This window comes from Pseudophryne corroboree, chromosome 1 (assembly GCF_028390025.1).
Source record: "Pseudophryne corroboree isolate aPseCor3 chromosome 1, aPseCor3.hap2, whole genome shotgun sequence".
Lineage (NCBI taxonomy): Eukaryota > Metazoa > Chordata > Amphibia > Anura > Myobatrachidae > Pseudophryne > Pseudophryne corroboree.
This window is the reverse complement of record NC_086444.1, coordinates 1,182,339,301-1,182,354,961: the sequence shown is the minus strand read 5'-3', so window position 1 is coordinate 1,182,354,961 and position 15,661 is coordinate 1,182,339,301. Positions and strand designations below refer to the sequence as shown.

Sequence of the window (15,661 nt, the reverse complement as noted above, 5' to 3'; positions counted from 1 at the left end):
GGCATTCGTGGGAAGGTGACCCATGTGCAAACATGGGTCACCTTTCAGTTCGTGGTCGGGCAACCGTTTTTTTTTGTTTTATTCAAGTACGTGGATTATCCCTGGATTTCCCGAGGAGCCTGGACCCCTGGATCTCGTGAGTATAATTTTTTCAACAGGTACCCCTTGGATTCTACTGGAGAAGAGGACCGACCTGCGTGAGAACATAAGGTAAGTATGTATGTATGTGTGTATGTATGTAATAAAATTATACTTTCACGGTGTGTGTGTCTTGTGTTTTTTTGGGTATTTTTTTAGTGGTAGTACTACAGGTACCAGCGGGCCCGTTTTTCCGCCGCATGCTGGTACTTGTGGTTCTCCAAGTACCAGCATGCGGGGGAGGCTTGCTGGGACTTGTAGTACTGCTACTAAAAACAATATCTTTTATTTTACAACAAAGGCTATCAGCCCTCCCATCCGCAGCCCATTGGATGGGGGGGGGACAGCCTCGGGCTTCACCCCTGGCCCTTGGGTGGCTGGGGGGGGGGGACCCCTTGATTGAAGGGGTCCCCACTCCCCCAGGGTACCCCGGCCAGGGGTGACTAGTTGGATTTTTGATGCCACGGCCGCAGGGCACTATATAAAAGTGACCCCCGGCTGTGGCATTATCTGTCCAGCTAGTGGAGCCCGGTGCTGGTTTTAAAAATACGGGGGACCCCTACTCTTTTTGTCCCCCGTATTTTTGGGACCAGGACCAGGCGCAGAGCCCGATGCTGGTTGCTTAAATATGGGGGAACCCCTGTCATTTTTTTCCCCATATTTCTGCAACCAGGATCGGCTCAAAGAGCCCGAGGCTGGTTATGCTTAGGAGGGGGGACCCCACGCAATTTTTTTTGAAAAAATAAGCACTTTCCCACCCCTTCCCACTGATATACATGCACGGATCTCATGGATCCCTGCATGCCTATCCAATCACGAATAAAAAAAAAAGGTCTGTTTTTTTTTAGCACTTTTTTACGAGTTGTAATTTTTCACGGCAGTGTTTGTTCTTTTTTGGCTTTGCACTTCTTAGTAAATGACCGAGATTCATACTTAAACAGCCGCGTTTTGACCGATGGTGTATTCATTCGTAATTTTTTACCTGAACTTGCAAAAAATTACGAATGCCCTCATCACTGCCGTGATTAGTGTTTAGTAAATGACCGAGATGACACTTTGAAGAAAAAACGGCATCTCGGTCAAAATCGGGAGCTTAGTAAATATACCCCATTGTATCTAAATTTATTGTATTGAATTTATTGTATCTAAAAATCTGTGCTGCATGAACAATAGTCTGGGGGGACCCGCACATGGGGGATATAGAGAGAGACTGGCCCTGCATGAGAATAAAACTGTTGGGTCCCGGCGGAAGGATACAGGGACTCGGGGAAAGGAGGTGAAGGGGAGTGAGGACTGGTCAGTTGGCAGTTGAGCAACGGATGAGAGAGGGTCTGAGCTAACGAAGCAGGGGGAAGCGCTGTAAGACTACGGAGCTGGAGGACAGGGTTTGGTCTCCCTTCGCGATCAGCGACTCTCACCCGGTGTTTGGCACCCAGCAGCAGTAGCGATGTGAGCTCTCCCTCGGCAGCAGTGAGCGGAAAATCCACGCCGGCGGGACCCGGGACGCAAGCCTCCAGCGCCGGTGGTGAGGAGCTGAGCTGAGGCGGCTGGCAGTGACGCAGAGATCCGGAGGGAGAGGAGAGGAGCGGCCTGTTGGTGAGTGACGGCCAGGGATGCTGAGCCATCTATAATAAAAAGAAACAAAGAGTCAGCCACAGCTGAGAGTATAGGAAAGGTACCTTAACTTTATTAATCCTACAACTCCACGCAGGCACAGCACACAGAGAGTCAAGCTACCTGCAAATAGCAATAAGTGCACTTATTAAACAGACTGAAAAGTAGTAAAAAACACACTGCAGTGTAATTCAGCATTGATTCAACACGTTCATCTAGAAGTCCGGAGGCAGCAATCAACACAACTAGTAAGCATCGATAGGAGAGGAGATTGTATTGCAGTTAAGAGCTATCACATTTCCGTCAGGAATCAAGTCTCTGCTACCCTACTATGCTAACAACAAAGAGAGGGAGTCAGTGTAATACGTCCAAAAGTCAGGAGAGTGAACTGAATCCGTCAAGTTACATAGATGTGCATGTCCACCCAGTGAGAGAGGAATACCAGTGACTTGGTAATGGAGTGACTAATACATACCTTCATTAAGACACTCACAGGGCGTTTTACAGATCTCAACAGTAAATTCTGAACAAGAGACTATAGCTCGGACGGGAATTAATTGTGATAGATCCACTGAGGGACATCACCCATATTAAAGTGGTAACTGTATTCGTCCATCGTTAAGGACAAGTTCAATTAACATGATAAAAGTAGTACCCAATTGAACTGCATTGTGAAGTCATACTTGGGGAGTACCGGGGACGTGATTTATGTACTAATATTACAAAGTAGTAGCATGTACGTTAAACCAGCAATACTGGTCTGTTAGAGTTTTACCAAATATTTTATGCTTGTATTCACTTATAACTGGCATGTTATTAGAGAAAGTTGGTATCCATTTGTTTACAGGCGGAATTGACAGCACGGAGTAGTGTAATAAACACGGTTACTAACTGTAAAATTAATTATTCTGTTGACAATGAAACCGTATTGTGATGGTTTATTGAATTAATACTTATTTAACTTACCAGGAATTTCTTAAGCACCATTGCTATATCAATAAATTTAAATTAATTCTAAGCAACTAAAGGCAACGGTTATTTCTTAGGAGTTGTCCAACACACCTCTCAGCAAAGTTTTATACTGCTAAAGGTCCAGGCGGCAGGAATAAAAAGGTAACTCCACCAATCATTATATCCGTCCAAACCCGATACTTACCTGGTTTGTCACACAGGGACCCCACTAGACCACCAGAGCAGGGCACAGGTCGGGTAGTAACCCGTTTTATGCGGCCCACAGTACCTGGTGTTGTAAGCCCAGCAAGGGGAATGTGCTCTGGCCTGTAGCACCTCCCCCTGCTCCGGGCGCCATTTTACATAAGTGTTCCCGCCCTGAAGCTGCATACACTCTCTCTTCCTCACTCCCTGCTGCAGCTTGGCGCCATAAATACATGCTGAAGCTGTTCTGGGACTGCATGGGCAAATCCTCCTCTGTAAAGCCGCCTATTCTTCAGCGCTGTGCATTTACACTTAAGTATTCTACATGCATTTTGGCAGTGTTAGTTAAGAAATAGTGCATTGGGTCAGGGTTATTTTGTACAAGTTCCCCTGTGATATACATCCAGTCTTTACTGTGCATTGTTATATCTCTAGACATCTATAGCTTTACTGGTTATTACTTAGTATTGCTAGTCCAGTGCAGTTTATTGCTTGTCATTATTTCTGCATTGTGCATGTGACTGCGTGTGTGTGCATATAGCTGCTGTGTGATATATCTATTCCGTGTATCCCACTCCTACTGCTATCCCTATATTCTATACCCTGGGGGGGCTAGGTGCGTCAGGGTTTTTAAGCGCATCAGTGGGCTCCGGAGCCTTACCTCCGGCGGGTGCTCCCACGGGTTACCGTCCCGCTGATTGGCACGGCTGCGGCGTGTTCCAGTCACTGCATACCCTTTGGATCCTCTGTTTGTGTTCTACATTGCACAGGGAATACTGTGGGGTATTTCTTTCTGCATTTCTTGTACTGTGTTGCTCTGGGTATAGCCTCCACGTCATGTCGGCTACGCAGGGTGACGGTTCGGGGACCGATCCCGCAGTGCGCGGTGCTGACCCATCAGAGGATAATATTGCAGCCGAAGGGTCCAGTGCTGTGGGGTTCCTTGCCCCACAGTCAGATTGTAGCAACGGAGGCCCATCAGGACCCACCCTGGGCTACTTTCTGGTGGCTAATAGCACGCCCCCTATGGGACCACCTGTGTCTCTGCAGCCACATTTTGTCCCTACCGTTAACCCACCATGGGCAGGTGCTCTGTCCTCTCAGTTACAGCAATTTCGGCAGACTATGGCAAAACAAAACTGACCCTCGCCCGCCTAAGCCCAAGGGGCCCTCTAAGCGGGCCCTTGTTTCCTCTCAATCCACTCCAGCGCCAGATACATCTTCTGATGAAGACAGCGCATATACTGATCCCTCAGACACTGATACAGATGTTTCTGATGGGGAATCGGTTTCTCAAGTGGATGTGCCTGATCTCCTGGAGGTCATCAGGCTGATTCTTCAGATCACTGATGATACCGATCCTCAGGATGCTTCTAAGAAACCTGATAGGTTCAAGCGTCAGAAGGTGACCAGACTGGTTTTACCTCATTGTGGTAACCTAGTGGACATACGTCAGGAATTCTGGGAAAGTCCAGGGAAAAAGTTTACACCTCATAAGAAGATGCTTGCTCGCTACCCTCTCTCTGCTGCAGAGCTGACTAAAAATTGGGAAACATCGCCTCCAGTGGACTCACATGTCGCACAGATGGTGATATCCTCTGCTCTGCCGGTCACTACTGTCACTTCTCTTAAGGAACCGATGGATAAACGTGTTGAGGGCTGCCTGAAGTCTATTTACACTCTGGCAGGAGCAGTGCATAGACCCACTATTTCGGCCTGGGTTCAGGAGGTGGAGGAGGAACTACCGTCCAACTTTCCTGACAATGCGAAACAATGCCTCTCCTATATTGTTACGGCTTCTCAGTACATTCAGGAGGCGGCCTCCGATGCTGGTGTCCTGGTGGCCAAAGCGGCTACTACGTCCATTCTGGCTCGTCAGATTCTCGGGTTACGGTCCTGGTCTGTGGACATGGACTCTAAGAAAACTCTGGAGGTTCTCCCGTTTAAGGGAAACATTTTGTTTAGGGAAGATCTCAACAAAATTGTTGCTGACCTGGCCTCTGCTAAGACTGCATGTGTACCTAGTACTGCTCCTTCAACGTCAAAGGCTAAAAGTACTTCCTTTCCTCCCTACAGGCCTCCAGGGAAAGTGAAGGGTCAGGCGTACCCGAAACAGTCTCGTACTTCCAATCCCGGTAAGCACAAGCCTAAACGAGCCTGGGCCAGCCATCAGCCCGCTTCCAAATCTGAGAAACCAGCTGCATGACGGGGCGGGCCTCCCTCTGGGGGACCCCAGAGTGGGAGGCCTACTTCTAGGGTTTGCTCAGGCTTGGGTAAAGACCACTTTGGATGCCTGGGTACGGGAAGTCGTCACTCAAGGGTACGCCATCTCCTTCAAGAAACGTCCCCCTCAACAGACATCCCTTCAGATCTGACAAAGGCAAACGCTCTGCAAGTGGTGGTACGATCCCTCCTGGACACAGGAGTGGTAGTACCGGTGCCCCTGTCTCAGAGGGGCAGGGGGTCCTATTCCACGCTGTTCCTAGTCCCGAAACCGAATGGGTCCTCGCGGCCCATTCTCAACCTTAAATCTTTGAACAAATTGGTGCGGGTATCCAAATTCCGTATGGAGACTCTCCGCTCTATTGTTATGGCTTTGGAGCAAGGGGATTATATGGTATCCCTGGATATACAAGATGCTTACCTACATATTCCTATTGCCATGTCGTACCAGCAATACCTGCGGTTTGCTATTGGCAACCTCCATTATCAATTCCGGGACCTTGCCCTTTGGACTGGTGACAGCTTCGCGAATCTTCACCAAAGTCATGGCGGTGATGACGGCTATACTACGCTGTCAGGGTATCAGGATCCTGCCATATCTGGACGACTTGCTGATCCTGGCCAACTCGCCAGAAGTTCTCCTACGTCATCTGGAACTGACGGTCCAGTTTCTGCAAGCCCACGGGTGGCTCATCAACTGGAAGAAATCATCCCTGGTCCCTGCTCAGGGCATATTGCACCTGGGAGCAGTGTTGGACACTCACAACCAGCGGTTGTTTTTGTCCCACGAGTGTCGGTACACTTGGCGATGCAAGTACTGGGCCTCATGGTTTCAGCTTTCAACATGGTAGAGTATGCTCAATTTCATTCTCTCCCTCTACAGAAACTGGTTCTTGCCAAGTGGGAGAGCCTGCCTCACCCGATCAGGTCTCAAATGATCTCTTTGTCTCCGGAGGTCCGTCTGTCACTGACCTGGTGGGTCCAGGACCAGCAGTTGAGCAGGGGCCGTCCCTTCTGGATCTCCAACTGGGTCCTTCTGACGATGGACGCAGTCTGAGGGGTTGGGGAGCTGTGTTGGAGCAGCACTCCCCCCAGGGTCATTGGACCAGGGAGGAGTCTCGCCTCTCGATAAATATTCTGGAACTGCGTGCGGTGTTCAATGCGCTGACACTCGCCCTGCCTCTGGTACAGAACAGGCCTTTTCAGGTACAGTCAGACAACGACACCATGGTGGCGTACATAAATCATCAAGGCGGCACTGGAAGCCGCATGGCAATGATGGAAGTGTCAAAGATTCTTCAATGGGCGGAACGCCATCTGCCAGCCATATCGGCAGTGTTCATTCCAGGAGTCCTCAACTGGGAAGCGGACTTCCTCAGTCGTCAGGACGTACACGCCGGAGAGTGGAGCCTTCATCCAGAAGTATTTCAACTCCTAGTGGACCAGTGGGGCCTAACAGATGTAGATCTGATGGTGTCTCGACACAACAACAAGGTTCCGGTCTTTGGAGCAAGGACAAGGGATCCTCAAGCAGCGTTCGTGGACGACCTGGCAATTCCATGGAACTTTCGGCTGTCGTACGTGTTCCCTCCGGTGTCACTCAGGGTAATAAGGGAGTTCAAGCAAGAAGAAGGAATCCTACTTCTGATCGCTCCTGCATGGCCCAGACAGCATTGGTTTTCAGACCTCCAGGGTCTCTCGTTAGAGCGTCCTCTTCTACTTCCACAATGCCCAGACCTCGTTCAGGGCCCCTGTGTCTACCAGGACTTGGCCCAACTGGCTTTGACGGTGTGGCTCTTGAAGCTTCCGTCCTGAGGGCCAAAGGTTTTTCTGAGGCAGTTATTCAAACGTTGTTGAAGGCCCGTAAACCGGCTTCTGCTCGGATTTATCATAGGGTCTGGAATTCCTATTTCACCTGGTATGCCGATAGGAATTGCGATGCGTTCAAGTTCAGTACTGCCAATCTTTTGGCCTTTCTGCAACGAGGCCTTGACTCAGGCCTTCGTTTGGCCTCCCTCAAGGTACATGTTTCTGCCTTATCGTTGTGGTTTCAGAGAAAAATTGCGACTCTTCCTAATCTTCACACATTCACTCAGGGTGTTCTACGTATTCAACCTCCCTACGTGCCTCCTGTGTCTCCTTGGGATTTGTCGGTTGTGCTGAATGCCCTACAAGAGGCTCCGTTTGAACATCTTGAGACTGTGGACCTCAAGTGGCTTACACTTAAGGTCTTGTTTTTGCTAGCTATTGTTTTGGCTAGACGGGTTTCAGACTTGGGTGCCTTATCCTGTAGTTCTCCCTTTCTGATTTTTCACCATGACCGGGCAGTTCTTCAACGCGCCCTGGTTATCTTCCTAAGGTGGTGTCTTCATTCCACCTTAACCCAGAGATTGTTATTCCGTTCCTTAACCCTCCTGATCAAAAAGCGGTCTTTGGATGTGGCTCTCCGTATCTATGTGAAGAGAACTGCCTCCATTCGGAAGTCTCTCTTTGTACTGTTTTGTTTTCACAAACGTGGATGGCCTGCAAATGAGCAGACCCTGGCCAGATGGATTAGAATGGTGATTGCACAAGCTTACGTACAGCCTGGCCTTTCAGCTCCTGCTACTATCAGAGCTCATTCTACTCGGTCTGTTGGACCCTCTTGGGCAGCCTGCCATGGTGCGACCCTGGAACAATTGTGTAAGGCAGCTACGTGGTCCTCAGTGAACATGTTCATAAGGTTCTATGCATTCGATACGTCCGCCTCCCAGGATGCTTCCTTTGGACGCAGAGTTCTTGTGCCCGCTGCAGTGCATCCCCTCTCATGAGGAACTGCTTTAGGACATCAAACCAGTGGCGCAGACAGAAGGAACATGCAAATAATATCAACGATCACAACCTGATTGGCTCATTTGTGGATGCCAATGTTGTTTTGTTAATGAATGTATCCATTCTCGATATTGACCTCAAAAAGAAAATAATTGATAGTGCAAATATCTCACAGTGTTGCACTAATGATATTTCTCCCGAGGTATTGACCTAAAGGAATACGGGAAAGAAGTACGATCTTGGCTGTACTGTGGAATTCTATTATATGCGATGACAAAGTCCCTTCATGTGAGTGGGACTAAATAAAAAATTGGGATTCCTTTTGTTATTAAACGGTGTTGCACTATCAATTATTTTCTTTTTGAGGTCAATATCGAGAATGGATACATTCATTAACAAAACAACATTGGCATCCACAAATGAGCCAATCAGGTTGTGAAGAGAAGGTATCAGTGGCTAAGCCTTACCTATCCAAAGAAGCCAAGTGCGTCAGGGTGGCCGCCCTGTGGAATCCATTGTACCTCGCAGAAAGACATTTAACAAGGGTAAATTCTTACTAGAAATCTCCTTTTCTGCAGCAGGATACACTGTATTCCACAGGAAATAACATCGGGGATGTCCTAAAGCAGTAGAATAGAAATAACCAATTTTTTGCGCAATAAACACTCTGAGTGCAGCCCAGTTTTATACAAAGGGATTTCACCAAAACCCAAAGAAACAAGTGCAAAGATACAGACTGAATAAAACCAGTGGCGCAGACAGAAGGAACATGCAAATAATATCAACGATCACAACCTGATTGGCTCATTTGTGGATGCCAATGTTGTTTTGTTAATGAATGTATCCATTCTCGATATTGACCTCAAAAAGAAAATAATTGATAGTGCAACACCGTTTAATAACCAAAGGAATCCCAATTTTTTATTTAGTCCCACTCACATGAAGGGACTTTGTCATCGCATATAATAGAATTCCACAGTACAGCCAAGATCGTACTTCTTTCCCGTATTCCTTTAGGTCAATACCTCGGGAGAAATATCATTAGTGCAACACTGTGAGATATTTGCACTATCAATTATTTTCTTTTTGAGGTCAATATCGAGAATGGATACATTCATTAACAAAACAACATTGGCATCCACAAATGAGCCAATCAGGTTGTGATCGTTGATATTATTTGCATGTTCCTTCTGTCTGCGCCACTGGTTTTATTCAGTCTGTATCTTTGCACTTGTTTCTTTGGGTTTTGGTGAAATCCCTTTGTATAAAACTGGGCTGCACTCAGAGTGTTTATTGCGCAAAAAATTGGTTATTTCTATTCTACTGCTTTAGGACATCCCCGATGTTATTCCCTGTGGAATACAGTGTATCCTGCTGCAGAAAAGGAGATTTCTAGTAAGAATTTACCCTTGTTAAATGTCTTTCTGCGAGGTACAATGGATTCCACAGGGCGGCCACCCTGACGCACTTGGCTTCTTTGGATAGGTAAGGCTTAGCCACTGATACCTTCTCCTGTCGTGAGAATGTGGTGTCTGTGGCTACTAACTGTTATCGTCTCTCTTACCTGCTACTGCATTGGACTGGTTAACAAACTGAGCTCCTGTGCACAGAGGTGGGGTTATAGAGGAGGTGGCGTTATGCATCCTGGGAAGAAGGTCTAAGCTTTAGCTGTTGTTGCCTCCGGATCAAGATCCTACTCTACACCCCGATGTTATTCCCTGTGGAATCCAGTGTGCCTCGCAGAAAGATTTAACAAGGGTAAGTTCTAACCATAAATCTTCTTTTTGCACACAAAGCAAAGGGCTCCTGCTGCCCACGGTAGCGTTCGATATATACTTGTCTGGTTGTGCATTGGTATGTGTTCTTGTGGGAGAACGACCCATGCATATAGAGCGAGGGCCTTACTTAGCGTTAAGAACTATCCCACTAAAGTGACGCTCAGATAAACAGTGTTGGAATGTAATCCCATACACCTGCTGCTGCTGATCTGTGCCTCCTGGTGAGAGATGAGCACCGGTAGCTCATACACCTGCTGTCACTGATCTGTGCCTCCTGGTGAGAGATGAGCACCGGTAGCTCATACACCTGCTGTCACTGATCTGCGCTTCCTGGCGAGAGATGAGCAATGGTAGCTCATACACCTGCTGTCACTGATCTGTGCCTCCTGGTGAGAGATGAGCACCGGTAGCTCATACACCTGCTGATCTGTGCCTCCTGGTGAGAGATGAGCACCGGTAGCTCATACACCTGCTGATCTGTGCCTCCTGGTGAGAGATGAGCACCGGTAGCTCATACACCTGCTGTCACTGATCTGCGCTTCCTGGTGAAAGATGAGCACCGGTAGCTCATACACCTGCTGTCGCTGATCTGTGCCTCCTGGCGAGAGATGAGCACCGGTAGCTCACACACCTGCTGTCGCTAATCTGTGCTTCCTAGCGAGAGATGAGCACCGGTAGTGTATGTCTTTCTTCTCCCTCCCAGGATGTTTGAGCTGACGTGCACTCTGCCTCTGGAGAAGGACCTGAAGATCACGCTCTATGACTACGATCTGATATCGAAGGATGAGAAGATCGGAGAGACGGTCATAGATTTAGAGAACCGCTTTCTGTCTAAGTACGGGGCTCGGTGCGGCCTACCACAGACCTACTGCATGTAAGTAGCAGTGTATCAATCTGTGTTTGTGGGTAATATTACTGCTATTTTTGCCATATCCATAATAATGCAGCCCCATCATCTTGCAAGAGGTTGTGCAACTTTTATGGGGCATATCCCTTAATCCAGTACAGTATGTGGACATGGCCTATGTGTGCGCTAGGCAGACAGACAGATGCCTATGTATGTAACTGAGCACACTGTGGTGCTTCCTACAGTATCTTCCGGAGCAGAATACATTACCCCTTTCATTTTATCCCTAAAAATAAATAGATTGTTACTGGCCTAGCATTGGGTGTGGATTAAAATATTAACAGGTACCTAACCCTAACCCTCCCCATAGTGCCTAGCTCTAACCCTCCACCAAGTGCCTAACCCTAACCATCTTCTTCTGTTGCCTAGTTCTAATCCTCCCCTAGGTGCCTAACTCTGACTTCCCACTTCCGCAGCCTAACCTTCTGCCAAGTGCCTACCCTATCTCCTCCCTCAGCCCACCCCCACCCCCCAGGTGTCTAATCCTTCCCCTGGTGTCTAATCTTAACTGCCCCCTTTTGCTGCCTAACCCTAAGCCTCCGTTAAGTGCCTAACCTATCCTCTCTCTCAGCCTAACCCTCCCCCTGGTGACTAACCCTAACTCATCGCCTCCCTTGGCCTAACCCTAACCCCCTTCCCTTTCAATGCCTAACCCTTCCCCTGGTGCCTAACCCTAATCTATCCCTAACACCCCCCTCCCCCCCCTCCAATTGCCTAACCCTATCCCTGGTGCCTAACCCTAATCTATCCCCTCCCTCGGCCTAACCCTAACCCCCTTCCCTTTCAATGCCTAACCCTTCCCCTGGTGCCTAACCTTAACTGTCCCCTTCCACGGTCTACCCTTAACCCATCACCAATACCTAACACTGACCCATACCCTCCCGTAGCATAACCCCCCGCCAAAGTGCCTAACCCTCCTCCTGGTGCGTATCCCTATCCCTCCCCATAGTGCGTAACCTTAACTATCCCCTTCCGCAGACTAACCCTAACCCTCCGCCAAGTACCTAACCCTGACTGTCCCCTCCAGCAGCCTAACCCTACTCCTGGTACCTAACCCTGTCTTCTTCCGCAGACTAAACCTAATCCCCTGCCAATTGCCCAGCCCTGACCATCCCCTTCAGCATCCTAACCCTCTCCCAAGTGCCTAACACTGACCCTAACCCAGAGGTTCCTAAACGCGGTCTTCAAGGCACCCCATCAGTCCAGGAATTAGTTATATGCATGGTTCAGCACAGATGGTTAAATCAAATTGACTGAGGTGCTAATTAAGTCACCCGTTGCCAAACATGGATACATTTAAAACTTGGACCGTTGGGGTTCATTGAGGACCACATTTGGGAAACTCTGCCCTAACCCTATTAATCATGAGAAACCATGTGTATACCTTTTTTTCTGTCATCCATTTGACCTTTTGACCCTGTCGACCTTGTGACCCTGTCAACATACAGTAAAGTCCATTTCGACCATTTAACTGTCGTCCTTTTGACCCTGTTGACCTTTTGACCCTGTTGAGCACCTAGATCTTAAAAAACCTGCCAAGTGAAATAATCAACACTATATTCAGTGACTCTCTCTTCAGTCTCACTGTATCCAATATGGTCCAGCTCCTAGTCTTCCAGGTGACAGCATTCAGTACCTGCCAGACACGTGTATAAACTGTTCCATCTCCTGTGTAGCTCTGGCCCGAACCAGTGGCGGGACCAACTCCGACCTTCCCAGCTGCTTCATATATACGCCCAGCAACGCAACTTGAAGCCTCCAGTCTACAAGAACAACAGGGTTGTGTTCCGGAATCATGAATTCAATATCTCTGGCCTGGGTGAGCTATGATATATATACCTGTGTTTACCATATATATTACATTGTTTGGTTTAAACTCTTATATTCTTGCAAATCATTTCTCCCAAAATTAAACAGGTTTGATGCGTGCCTATTATTCCATTTAGATGTATTGATGGCTACTTCTACATTTTAAGCCCTGCTTGTCTAAAAGCTAGTATTGTAACTGGTGCACTAGGACAGTCTTGGAAAATACACCAAAAGGTACAATGGGACGATCTGTTTAAATGGTGTCACGCTCGGCTTGAGTTGGGGATCTGACGACTGATAATTGACTGAGGGAGCAGCTATTGGCAAAGGAAGGAAATGAGGTGGCTGAATATAGTTCTTACTCATGGATTGAAGACTTAGGCCAGAAGATGTAGAGGGGTAGGCAATGAGGACAATGAACGAGTACGATACACTGAAGAAAGATTAATTCAGCTTTACTGAGACCTCAATCATACACAAAGACTAGGAGATAAGTCTAAGTGAATTCTGAAAGATGAAATGTTCGTGACTTGTAAACAATGCTGAAGAACACTGAATGAAGAGATGACTTTGATTTGTAAACAATGCTGAAGAACACTGAATGAAGAGATGACTTGTGATTTGTAAACGATACTGAAGAACACTGAATGAAGAGATGAATTATGAACGATGTTGAAGAGAGGAGCCAGCGGTTAAACCGCAAGAGCAGGGGGGCTGGGAGCAAAGGACTGCAATATCAGAACTGATTACCGGGCGGCCACAACAGAACCAGGATACCAGGGGCAACCTGGGAGCGCAGAGCTGGAGCATCTTACAGCAGCAAGTAACTTGAAGTACTGGCACCATGACTAAGCATCAACCCCTTTTTATAAGGGAAGACTGCACTGGATTGGCTGGACGCGAACTGGGATACATATTGGCTTGGCTTGGTCTCCAACATGGCGGCTCCCTGCACAGAGGACACATGTGGAACCAGCCCACAGCCATTACCTCAAGCCTCAGCCTCCCAGACACCGCACTCCAGCAACAGAACACTTGGAAACAGACACCTCCGGCTGCCATGCTCCACTCCCCAGGACCCGGACCTTGGCCTCCAGACACCCGGCAGCCGCACCAGAGGACCTCGCTGCCGCAGCTCCTATCCACCGCAGCCACACCAGCCAGCCAGGCTGCAGGGTCCAGAACTGGAGATAAGACTCCAGATGCTGACACATGGGAGACCATACTAAGGAGCCCAGTCCAGTTTCGGGTGCCCAAATTCCCTGGGATTTTCAGTATTAACGTGATTATCACGGTCACTGAGACCGCCAATCACAGTGGCTATCTACAGTATCAGTGACCACATCCACGAGTTCCGTATGCAGCATGTGACTTACACTCTGCTGCCGATGTCACTCTTGAAGGTGGCGGAGATGGACTTCAGCCGGTGGGAAAGGAGTGAGTGATGGGCTTAGTAGTATATAAGCATAGCACTTCCTCCTGCTGCATCTTAGCTGCCCAGCTACAGGGAGAGACGGTCACTGGAGTCTGTATTAGACTGTAGTATTTGGGAGAGGAGACAGGTTGAGAGTAGACAACAATAGTAGGGAGGGGAGAGAGATTGAGACTGTCAGATTGGGAGTGGTGGTCCTGAAGGCAGTTGTATTTATTGCCTTTGCAGTCTTGCAGCAGCAACTTCAATCGGGACAGGAGTCCAGAATTCACAATATGAAAAAAATTGCAATGATATTGCTAGGGACTAAGAAAGACTTTGCATTGTCCTGCCCATGTATTTAAAATAACCCCAAAAACTGAAAAACCAGCTTGCCACAAAATAATTTTTATTACATTTGTGGTGCACTGCCTGAGTGACATATATAAAATGAATAAAATGTTTTATATATATACATATATATATATATATATATACACTGCTCAAAAAAATAAAGGGAACATTAAAATAACACATCCTAGATCTGAATGAATTAAATATTTTTATTAAATACTTTGTTTTTTACATAGTTGAATGTGCTGACAACAAAATCACACAAAAATGATCAATGGAAATCAAATTTATTAACCCATGGAGGTCTGGATTTGGAGTCACCCTCAAAATTAAAGTGGAAAAACACACTACAGGCTGATCCAACTTTGATGTAATGTCCTTAAAACAAGTCAAAATGAGGCTCAGTAGTGTGTGTGGCCTCCTCGTGCCTGTATGACCTCCCTACAACCCACACAAGTGGCTCAGGTAGTGCAGCTCATCCAGGATGGCACATCAATGCGAGCTGTGGCAAGAAGGTTTGCTGTGTCTGTCAGCGTAGTGTCCAGAGCATGGAGGCACTACCAGGAGACAGGCCAGTACATCAGGAGACGTGGAGGAGGCCGTAGGAGGGCAACAACCCAGCAGCAGGACCGCTACCTCCGCCTTTGTGCAAGGAGGAACAGGAGGAGCACTGCCAGAGCCCTGCAAAATGACCTCCAGCAAGCCACAAATGTGCATGTGTCTACTCAAACGATCAGAAACAGGCTCCATGAGAGTGGTATGAGGGCCCGACGTCCACAGGTGGGGGTTGTGCTTACAGCCCAACACCGTGCAGGACGTTTGGCATTTGCCAGAGAACACCAAGATTGGCAAATTCGCCACTGGTGCCCTGTGCTCTTCACAGATGAAAGCAGGTTCTCACTGAGCACATGTGACAGACATGACAGAGTCTGGAGATGCCAAGGAGAATGTTCTGCTGCCTGCAACATCCTCCAGCATGACCGGTTTGGCAGTCGGTCAGTAATGGTGTGGGGTGGCATTTCTTTGAGGGGCCACACAGCCCTCCATGTGCTCGCCAGAGGTAGCCTGACTGCCATTAGGTACCGAGATGAGATCCTCAGACCCCTTGTGAGACCAAATGCTGGTGCGGTTGGCCCTGGGTTCCTCCTAATGCAAGACAATGCTAGACCTCATGTGTCTGGAGTGTGTCAGCAGTTCCTGCAAGACGAAGGCATTGATGCTATGGACTGGCCCGCCCGTTCCCCAGACCTGAATCCAATTAAGCACATCTGGGACATCATGTCTAACTCCATCCACCAATGCCACGTTGCACCACAGACTGTCCAGGAGTTGGCGGATGCTTTAGTCCAGGTCTGGTAGGAGATACCTCAGGAGACCATCCGCCACCTCATCAGGAGCATGCCCATGCGTTGTGGGGAGGTCATACAGGCACGAGGAGGCCACAGACACTACTGAGCCTCA

General features: G+C 48.1%; 1 protein-coding gene and 2 long non-coding RNA genes across 7 annotated transcripts in view; 2 read left to right on the top strand and 1 right to left on the bottom strand.

Moving 5' to 3' along the window:
- Positions 1–15,661, top strand: part of DYSF (dysferlin) — a 515,016-nt gene that overhangs the window by 421,030 nt on the left and 78,325 nt on the right. For all 5 annotated transcript variants that reach the window (XM_063925289.1, XM_063925290.1, XM_063925288.1 and 2 more), the window contains 2 exons: positions 10,423–10,593; positions 12,303–12,445. In XM_063925289.1, coding sequence (XP_063781359.1) covers positions 10,423–10,593; positions 12,303–12,445 — 314 coding nt within the window. The remainder of the gene's footprint in view (positions 1–10,422; positions 10,594–12,302; positions 12,446–15,661) is intronic.
- The window catches only part of LOC134929745 (uncharacterized), a 63,365-nt gene that overhangs the window by 12,648 nt on the left and 35,056 nt on the right, over positions 1–15,661 (bottom strand). Inside the window, exon 2 of the long non-coding RNA XR_010178631.1 lies at positions 1,557–1,763. This is a non-coding gene — a long non-coding RNA (uncharacterized LOC134929745). The remainder of the gene's footprint in view (positions 1–1,556; positions 1,764–15,661) is intronic.
- On the top strand, positions 1,346–2,416 carry LOC134929756 (uncharacterized). The gene is made up of 2 exons (XR_010178633.1): positions 1,346–1,734; positions 1,850–2,416. It is a non-coding gene; the product is annotated as an uncharacterized LOC134929756 (long non-coding RNA).